Source organism: Rhinoraja longicauda, chromosome 33 (genome assembly GCF_053455715.1).
Source record: "Rhinoraja longicauda isolate Sanriku21f chromosome 33, sRhiLon1.1, whole genome shotgun sequence".
Lineage (NCBI taxonomy): Eukaryota > Metazoa > Chordata > Chondrichthyes > Rajiformes > Arhynchobatidae > Rhinoraja > Rhinoraja longicauda.
In genome coordinates, this window is record NC_135985.1 from 19,970,624 (window position 1) to 19,981,412 (window position 10,789).

The 10,789-nt window shown below is 42.1% G+C and overlaps 1 protein-coding gene across 3 annotated transcripts in view; it reads left to right on the forward strand.

Moving 5' to 3' along the window:
* LOC144608987 (membrane progestin receptor gamma-B-like) overlaps positions 1-8,328 on the forward strand; it is a 75,033-nt gene extending 66,705 nt beyond the window's left edge. For all 3 annotated transcript variants that reach the window (XM_078427279.1, XM_078427278.1, XM_078427280.1), the window contains one exon: positions 1,731-8,328. In XM_078427279.1, coding sequence (XP_078283405.1) covers positions 1,731-1,996 — 266 coding nt within the window. In that variant the 3' untranslated portion in view covers positions 1,997-8,328. The remainder of the gene's footprint in view (positions 1-1,730) is intronic.
* Positions 8,329-10,789: the final 2,461 nt, after the last annotated feature.

The window sequence follows — 10,789 nt, forward strand, 5'->3', positions numbered from 1 at the left end:
AGCTATGACCCCTGGTTCTGGCCTCCCCCAACATCGGGAACAATCTTCCCGCATCTAGCCTCTCCAACCCCTTAAGAATTTTATATGTTTCTATAAGATCCCCCCTCAGTCTTCTAAATTCCAGCGAGTACAAGCCCAGTCTATCTAGTCTTTCCTCATATGTAAGTCCCGCTATCCCAGGGATCAATCTGGTGAACCTTCTCTGTACTCCCTCTAAGGCAAGAACGTCTTTCCTCAGGTTAGGAGACCAAAACTGCACACAATTCTCCAGGTGCGGTCTCACCAAGGCCCAGTACAACTGCAGCAGAACCTCCCTGCTCCTAAACTCAAATCCTCTTGCTATGAATGCCAACATACCATTCACTTTCTTCACTGCCTGATGCACCTGCATGCTTGCTTTCAATGACTGGTGCACCATGACACCCAGGTCATGTTGCATCTCCCCTTCTCCCAATCGGTCACCATTCAGGTAATACTCTGCTTTCCTGTTCTTGCCGCCAAAGTGGATAACCTCACATTTATCCACATTATATTGCATCTGCCATGCATTTGCCCACTCGCCTAATCTATCCAAGTCACTTTGCTTAGTTTAATTTATTATAGTCACGTGGACTGAAGTATAGTCTAAAGCTTTTTTGTTGTGGGATCCAGTCAGCTAAAAGATTATGCATGATTCTCGGCCAAAGTTTGAGTTTGCTATTTGTATGTTGACAATATTTAAAATTAATAACATGTACTATTAATAGATGCATATCACAAGGTCCAAAACAGGGGAATATACGAGAGAAAAAAAGGGTATTCTTGCTCTTGAGGGCATGCTGCGTAGGTTTACTAGGTTAATTCCCGGAATGGCGGGAATGTCATATGTTGAAAGACTGGAGTGACTAGGCTTGTATACACAATTTAGAAGGATGAGAGGAGATCTTATCGAAACGTATAAGTTTATTAAGGGGTTGGACACGTTAGAGGCAGGAAACATGTTCCCAATGTTGGGGGAGTCCAGAACAAGGGGCCACAGTTTAAGAATAAGGGGTAGGCCATTTAGAACTGAGATGAGGAAAAACTTTTTCAGTCAGAGAGTTGTGAATCTGTGGAATTCTCTGCCTCAGAAGGCAGTGAAGGCCAATTCTCTGAATGCATTCAAGAGAGAGCTAGATAGAGCTCTTAAGGATAGCGGAGTCAGGGGGTATGGGGAGAAGGCAGGAACGGGGTACTGATTGAGAATGATCAGCCATGATCACATTGAAGGGCGGTGCTGGCTCGAAGGGCCGAATGGCCTACTCCTGCACCTATTGTCTATTGTCTATTGTCTATACCTGTACGTCTTTGGAGTGTGGGAGGAAACCGAAGATCTCAGAGAAAACCCACGCAGGTCACGGGGAGAACGTACAACTCCGTACAGACGGTGCCCGTAGTCAGGATCGAACCTGAGTCTCCGGCACTGCATTCGCTGTAAGGCAGCAACTCTACCGCTGCGCCACCATGCCGAACTTCACAAGCACTCTCTATCCCCAGGGTGAAGAAATTTCGTACAGTTTATACGTACAAACTCCGAACGTACAAACTCCTTGACCAATTCATTTAATAAACCAATTGTGGCTGTGGGAGATTTAGACATAAACCACAACCTACAACTTCTTTTCACGGATATAACATCAGTGACCTGCTTACAAGGCCACAGGGTGGAGAGTGCATTCTTTGTGACAACCTCCTTTCCCAATCTCTTTCAGGTCACAGTCATCAACTGTTTCATATCTGTGCTGTCATTGGCACCCACTTCCAGATGAAAGCGCTTATCAAGGACATGACACTGCGCCAAGCTTGGCTTACACTCCACGCACCTCTGCCTTCCTTCATGGACACCATTGGAGCGGTCAGCCTTGCTCTCCTGCTGAACCTCCTCATCATCGCACTCTTCTCCCTGGGCTTGTACTGGAAACCAAAGACACCTGAAGTGAAGAACCAACGTCACACTGAGAAACTAAAGGTGGATTAAGATGGCGCACCTCTCCTTGGCCCAGCTGAAGAAGAGGCCAAGATTACTGAAGGGGGAAAGCATTTGGAAAATCCCGCCTCAGCTGAATATTGTGACTGGTGAAGAGATTCAAGATTCAAGAGATTCAAGATAGCTTTATTTGTCATCCAAAAAACAAGTTTTTTGGACGAAATTCAGTCACCCACAGTCGAACAATAAAAGCAGTAGACAACTGTTCAAAAGGAATATAATTCCCAAATGAAATGGTGCCTTTAATGGATATATGGTAATCGTCAATATACTTGTGCCTGGTGCTGTGGATATTCTGGTTACACCATTATGTTATTTATTTAATTGCATTATAAAGTTGGTCTTAGGGTGAGTACAGGTCGGGTCAGTGGCCTCTGTATCAGTGTCAGTGCCTCTCTGAGCTGCTGTGTTAAAGGAGTTAAAAGTTCTCCAGTCTAGGTCGAAGATAACATTGTGCCTTTGCTCTACAACAAATTTGATTAGGGTGTAATATCCGAGATTAGGTTATGAAAGTTTGAGTACAAGACATCCTTTGTTGCAGTTGAATCAACGGATGTTCTTGTCAATGTGTGTTCTGTGAGGTATCTAAGAACTAATTATCATATAACTCTAAGGCGAACCAGGCAATTATCATTGTCAGGCTGCAAACTTGAGATAATTGACCACATTTAAAGAAACTGATGTCTTTCTTTTCTCTTTCGCTGTGGCCTTAGGCCAGGTTTGGCCAGGACTCAGATTTGACGGAGTCATTTGGAAGGGATAAAATGGGTAGAGGAAGGCAGAGAGAGGTGTAGGGAGGGAATTTCAAGTCTTGGGATCTTAGCGGTTGAAGATACAGCTGACTACGATGGAGCTGAAGATTGATTTTCGTCAGAAGAGAAGTTTGTTGGAGATACATCGAGATCTCAAAGGTTTCACGTGCCTGAAGAGGTCATGAAAATGGAAGGGGGGAGCCCATTTGGGGAACCTAAAATGGTGACTGAGAAGTTTTCAACAAATTGAAAAGAAGGTTGATCTGAATCTAACTTATGATATTAATGCTTAAATGTTGCCTCATGTACCATCATCCTAGATCTCTAAGGTACTCCTAATGTTTCTTGTTGTTTGTGTTGTTGTAAGGGTGCCTTTACTTGGCCTTACGATCCTTAGAGTGACCAGCTGTTGTACAGAACAGATTATTTAATTTAAGGTTAAAGAAAGCAATTGTTCTGACGTCCTTGAAGATGGTTGAGGAGAATTCTTCAGTTTGCCGGTTGGAAGAACTTACTTTGCTTTTCACATGAAGGATATTGAATATAAAGAGGTTCTGAGAGATCAGGACCATGGTTTATTTGAGCACTGTGACCAGAGAAATATTCCCCTACCACCAGCTCAGAAGTATCCTTTTTGTTTAGAATACTTTTTCTATTTGTATATTGTGATGTTTAGGTAAAATATATTGACCTGCATATTAACTTTCCTTTGGTGAAGGTAGTCGGTCAAAGTTCAGACTTTAAATAGTTTGTTATCACCAAACTGTACTGTAGTTAGGAGTGGGTGCCAAGGAGTTTATTCAGTGTGGCACCAGAGATGGGACTGTGGTGTAAAGGAAATCTAGATAATCCATGATTGAGCTATAGACGGAGAAGATAAGAGGAAATTCGAAAGTCATCAAATGTTATTTTTTAATCATTCTTTCTCGGTGTGAATATATATGAACAAATGTAGCATTAAAGAACATTCGCAAAGAAAGGAAGTTCAACAAAAGTAGGCACAAATCTTCTAAAAGTGTTTATGTTGCATCAGGTTAGACAGGAAGATTTAATTGCACCTTTTCCGACTTCTGGAGTTTGGAACAGTTGTATTGCAGGAGATACTGTAGTAATTTACTGTAGCAACTTTATCAGCACAAAGGAAAAAGTTAGAAACACTTCACATATCGCTCAATATTTTAACTTGGAATACAATCTATTTACTTTGAATGGGAATTTATTGTTTCTTAAAAGTGATGAACAAAGCAATTTGGCAAGTGCACATGAAGGCTTCAGATGCTAATGTCACAAGGTACAGCTCCACTCTACTGACATAGCTGAGATCAACAGAAAGCTCGATGAGCTCCCTGCTCCAAACTCAAACCAGTGAGAATCCTGGTGGGAATTGGGCCTCAAATTATGATATAATATTCCATTGAAAGGTCAGGGTTTTCATTATCGTCAAAATCTGTGACAATCTTGTGCGATCCGCTGCATGTCTAATTTCTTTTAAGCATGCACTGAAGCTTGCATTTTCAATTGCCTAATGTTAAGTTCCGTCTCTGAAGGTCACACCATCAACGATGGATTTTTGTTTTGGTAGTGAATGTACTTACAGGAAATATTATTTTGCAATGGGTTCCTGAATGCTTTTGGTTAAACGTTACTTAAAACACATGGAAATGTTGTAGTTGTTTTTGAGATGATGTTGAAGGGCAGAATGGCTGAAAATGGACTAATGCAGTGAGGGGCGCGTTCAACGTAAAGGATTCAGGATAAGACCTTTTTTTGCACAAAGGATTGTAGAATACATAAGGAGGGATACATAAGGAATAAAGGCATAGATTATTTTCTAAATGGGGAGAGAATCCAGAAATTGGAGATGCAAAGGGACTTGGCAGGATTCCTAAAAAGTTAATCTGCAAGTCGAATCAGTAGTAAATAAAGCATAGGCAATGCTAGCATTTATTGCGAGAGGGCGTGTACACAAAAACAGGGATGTAATGCTGAGGCTCTATAAGGTGCTGGTCAATCAGCATTTGGAATATTGTGAGCAATTTTGGACACCATATCTGAGGAAGGACCATATCTGGATCTGGCGAGGGTCCAGAGGAGGTTTACAAGAATGGTCCCAGGAATGAGTAGGTTAACATATGATGAGCATTTGAAGGCACTGGGCCTGTGCTCGCTGGAGTTTAGAAGAATGAGGGTGGACCTCATTGAAACGTACAGAATAGTGAAAGGCCTGGATAGAGTGGATGTGGAGAGTAGGTTTCCACTAGTTGGAGTGTCTAGGACTAGAGGTCATAGCTTCAGAATTAAAGGACAATCTTTTAGGAAGGAGATGAGGAGGAATTTCTTTAGTCGAAGGGTGGTGAAGTCAGTGGATATATTTAAGGCAGAGATAGATAGATTCTTGATTAGCACGGGTGTCAGAATGGGGTTAGGAGGGAGAGATCGATCAGCCAGGAATGATGAATTTGATGGGCTGAATGGCCTAATTTACTCCTATCTTATGATAAGTAGTCGAAGCAGAGATTTTGCGATCCTTTAAGCCAGATTAAATAGGAAGTTGGGGAAGATTATAAAATCAGGACCACTGATCACATGGAGAATAATAATCAAGCATGAAGATGGCTGATTTGGATGAACTTTTGCCTGTCATAATCTTGAGCAATGTCATGTTCTGAGGTTTATTCAATGTTTTCAACAGATACATTATCAAATATTTTAAGCCAAGGTAGATTTTTTCTTTCTCATGTGCCTTAAAAATGAAGTGACAGACTTAGAGCCTGAAATATAATACACAAATAACACATTTGCTTTTCAAACAATTTTCTGTGATTAATATATCTTAAAGGTACATATTGTTGCTTTTTATAAAGAGCATGGTGCTGTCTGGAAAAATGGTAGGAATCTGCTAAAAGGGCTGCTTAACTGGAATAATGAACACACTGTGAGAAATGTAATCATCTGAAATGTAACTTTTTTACCATTGGGTATTTATGTTCTTTGAAATAACTATTTTCCCCTGTTAGAAACACAGAAAATTGATTAAAAATCTGTTCAGTGCTTCTCTGCTGATCAATATAGTAACATCACTATATTTAAAAACATCTAAGCTCATTTTAGATAATTAACCCTTACCCTTCTGAACAAGTAGAGGTGAAAGCCCAGAGAGTTATCCCAACAACTTTGTGGAGAATCGTTTAAAGACTGAAGAGCCATCAACTAGTGACGGCAGTAACAGTGAAAGGAAAGGTATGAGATTAAGATGGTAAGAACTAGCAACATTATGATATGCTCTTTGAAAGATCAAGTAATTAAGGGCTCTGGCGAATTGGTACAGAAGAGGAGGTGAGGGCTGTGGCAATCATATTGAATGGGAGGGGGCAGGCTTGAGGGGCCGAGTGGCCTACCCCTCTTCCTATTGCGTTATAAATGCATGAGAGTGTAACATATCTCAGTTGAGCTCTGCCACGCTGAAGTTCACTTATAGCAGTCCACTGAAAGTGACAAAAGACTCATTCAGTTCTAGCACAAGTGAGTTTGGGCAAAACCGATGGCATTATAATTGATGTCCACAGCCTGCGAATGAATTAAAAACCACCTCCCTTCGATTTCTTGATTCCCTATGTGCTCAAAATACTATCTGCCTTAGCCTTGGATAAAACCCATCGAGATATCCACATTTTCCAAAGATTCGCAACTCTCTGAGTGTCACAGAGTCATAGAGCTGTACAAACAAAAAATAGGCCCTTCAGCCCAACTGGACGGTACCAACCAAGTTGGCCAACCGAGCCAAGTCCACCGCCCTGCCCAATTTCTTTGAGGAAATTTCTCCTTATCTCAGTGACAACGGTGCGGCACGGTGGCACAGCGGTAGAGTTGCTGCCTTACAGCGAATGCAGCGCCGGAGACTCAGGTTCGATCCTGACTACGGGCGCCGTCTGTACGGAGTTTGTACGTTCTCCCCGTGACCTGCGTGGGTTTTCTCCGAGATCTTCGGTTTCCTCCCACACTACAAAGACGTACAGGTATGTAGGTTAATTGGCTGGGCAAATGTAAAAAATGTCCCTAGTGTGTAGTGTTAATGTGCGGGGATCGCTGGGCGGCGCGGACCCGGTGGGCCGAAGGGCCTGTTTCCGCGCTGTATCTCTAATTCTAAATCTAAAAAATCAACTGGCGTTCTCCTTTCTTCCTAAACCAGGGAAAGCAGTTTCTCACCATTTTGTTGGTCACTCCCTCACAAAAGTGTGAATGATTTAACGAGCACGTTAAATTAATCTAAACGCAAGTGAGTATTGGACTACCCCACCTATTTTCTTCTCATTCCTGCATGCCACAGACAATTTGGGAGCAACTCACTGCAAAAGTGCCATCAATCCTTACAGTCAGGTTGGTGACCTGTCTATGTTTGATATTGGTTGAGCCGGAATCTCAGTGGCTCCCTTCCCCTCCTCATAGTATCTTCGACATCCATCTGAATATTATCTGCAGCTATCTTCTACCTCCAGAAACACAGCGCACCATCATTATGAGCAGCAGACTTGTCTGTGTGCTCAACTAGCTAATTGAGGCTGGAAGCCATTTGAACCAGCATAGTGGTGCAGCTGGTAGAGCTGCTGCCTCACAGGTCCAGTGACGTGGGTTCAATCCTGACCTCCAGCGCTAGCGCTGTCTGTGTGGAGTTTGCATGCTCTCCCAGTGGCTACGCTGGTTACCACCAGGTGCTTTGGTTTCCTCTCACAACCTCGGCACGGTGGCGCAGCGGTAGAGTTGCTGCCTTACAGCGAATGCAGCGCCGGAGTCACGGGTTCGATCCCGACTACGGGTGCTGTCTGTACGGAGTTTGTACGTTCTCCCCGTGACCTGCGTGGGTTTTCTCCGACATCTACGGTTTCCTCCCACACTCCAAAGACGTACAGGCTTGTAGGTTAATTGGCTTGGTAAATGTAAAAATTGTCCCTAGTGGGTATAGGATAGTGTTAATGTGCAGGGATCGCTGGTCGGCACGGACCTGGTGGCCCGAAAGGGCCTGTTTCCGCGCTGTATCTCTAAACTAAAAAACCCAACCTGTGATTCAGTAGATTAATTAGCCTCTGTAAATTGCCCCAGCATGTCGAGTGGCAGAATCTGGGGAGAATAAATAAATCTGGGAGAATAACATTGGATTAGTGTAAACAGGTGCTTGATTAATGATACAAACTCAGTGAACCAATGGGTCTATTTCTGTGTTGCATCTCTCTGTCATTGTAGACAGAAAGATGCTGGTACGCATATCAATTAAAGATCAGTTTCATTTATCAATGTTTTTATCCATTAATAAACACCCCTCTTCTGTTTTGATTTTGTGAAAAATCAACTTTTAATTTAATAATCTAATAACTAAAAGCATGGGATCAGCATTCTAAATTTATGATTCTAAAATTTGAGAAATCTAGTTCTTAACTTTTTAGAGATGCCGGTACACTATACCATCACTAAAAAGTACTGTCTCTATGACTATATGACATTTCAACCAAAGCCGGCTGAAGGCATTCCAAAGATATGATCAAATGAACTCCTCACTCAACTAATCAGTCCTCCAACCCCCCCCCCCCCCCCCCCCCCACCCCACATGCCCCAACCCCTTCAGAGTAAACCAAGAACTTGAAGAAAATAAAACTAAAATACACTTTTTGACTGTCTCTGTGACTTCGTTTCAACTTACCATTTCACCCATGGCGATGCCAGGATAGTGCAGGAGTGAGTGTTGGAGTAATCTGCTGGTGTGTTTATAGAATGGGAAGCTCACACTGCAAGCCAGGTCTCATATAACGGAAATCAAGGGATTTGGGGAGAAAGCAGGAACTGGGTACTGATTTTGGATGATCAGCCATGATCAGATTGAATGGCCGTTGCTGGCTCGAAGGGCCGGATGGCCTACTCCTGCATCTATTTTCTATGTTTCTATGTTTCTAGGACTGCTGTCACACATTGTCTCAAAGTCACCCCCAGAAATATTAAAGTCTACTTCTGTGTAATGGTCCAAACTTAGATCAAACGATTAAGTACTGGTTTCTTTTGTAAACAAAGATTGCTGGCGATTTTCTGACTTTTGTAACTTTTTTACTTAAATTTTTTAGTGGATGCACCTTGAGAGGAAACACTCCTATGCATTTTATTTAAAGCATGTCTGTTAAAATAAGCAGCTTATTTTTATGTTACCTTTGAAGTCTCTTGTTGCATAAAGTATACGTGAAAACATTGAGCCTGTTACCATGTGATTCTCAACACATTTATTTGATGTCCAAAACATGAGATGCTCGATTTAAATGTCAGAAGGAATTTGGGAGAAATGGCTTGACCCAGACAGTGGTGGGATTGTGTACCTTGATATTACAGGGGGTAGCTTGATGACAAAGGATGAATGGATTTAATGGAAAATGTATGAGGAGAAAAGAAAGCCTTGAAAAATCTACAGCGCGTTTCATAAACTCAGGGCAAGCAATGAAGTACTTTTTTTTAAAATGTTGTCACTGCTGTTATGTAGGAAATATCAACTATTAAGTTGTATATAGCAAACTTTCATAAACACCAATGCAATAAACTTTCAGCTTATTATTTTGTGATTTTTGTTGAGATGTGAATATTTCCAAGACCACTGGAAAATCGTCCCATTCTCCTTCAACACAGTGCAGTGAGATATTTTACATCCACTTGAATCAGCACACACAGTTAGCATCACATTAGCACTGCACTGGAGAGTCTGAATTCAGATCTCTGAGGACGGTCTTGAATACAACAACCTCTGATTCATTAATTCTGTGATAAAGTATCAAGGGACAACACACGCACACATTCTCCAAAGATGTACAGGTTTGTAGGTTAATTAGCTTTTGTAAAATTGTAAAATGTCTCTAGTTTGTAGGATAGATCACTGGTCGGCGCGGACTCAGTGTGACAAGTTGTCTGTTGTCACACTGTATCTCTAAAGACTAAGTCTAGAAACCATTGGAACTCTGAAGATGGACACAAAATGCTGGAGTAACTCAGCGGGTCAGGCAGCACCTCTGGAGAAAAGGAATAGGTCGAGACCCTTCATCCTTCACTCTGGGCTGTGATAATTCACACACAGGGGGTAAATTTAAAATCATCTCTTTGTTCAGAAGCACTTTTTTTTTCAACCCACACTTATAATCTAATGATGTTGGAAGTTCCTTTTAAGTGCATTGTTTTACAATTGGATTTTTGTCGCATATTCTACATTCGGGTACTTTCACGTACAAAATGCCTTTTATCAAGTGTTGCAGGTCCTTGTGTGACTGTGCCTTTATTTATGGAAAATTACATCTTAAAAATGTGGACCAAAAAAGAGTGTACCATGGGATATAATAACCCTTTCCAAGTGCTGTTCTTGGAGAGCCTGGATCAAAGCACACCTCAAGTGTTGCAGGAGATACTACAGTGGAGTTTTACACTGTGGAATTCTCTGTCACAGAAGGTAGTTGAGGCCAGTTCATTGGCTATATTTAAGAGGGAGTTAGATGTGGCCCTTGTGGCTAAAGGGATCAGGGGGTATGGAGAGAAGGCAGGTACGGGATACTGAGTTGGATGATCAGCCATGATCATATTGAATGGCGGTGCAGGCACAAAGGGCCGAATGGCCTACTCCTGCACCTATTTTTTATGTTTCTATGTTTCTATGCTGCTTGGAATTATTCTTTCCAGGAGGCAGCTCACCCACACCGTGTGAAAGGGGATTAAGCTTGGGTAATAAATGCTTCTTGCCAATGAAGTGCACATCCCAAAGAAATTGGCAATTTTATTTATGTGGCTCAGAGGACAGCTGATGTAAATGGAAACAAATATGTTGCACTGTTGACTGCCCTTCTGAGAGTAACAAAGTCAAGATCTCGCCCGCTGATATATGACTGGATTTTCTTGGTATCGACGCTGCACACGAATGAGGGAAAGCCTTCCATTTCACAACACCAACACCTCCGATCTCCGTGAGAACGGAGTGAAATAGAGAATGCATGTATGTCTGATACCACACTCTCTTAAACCG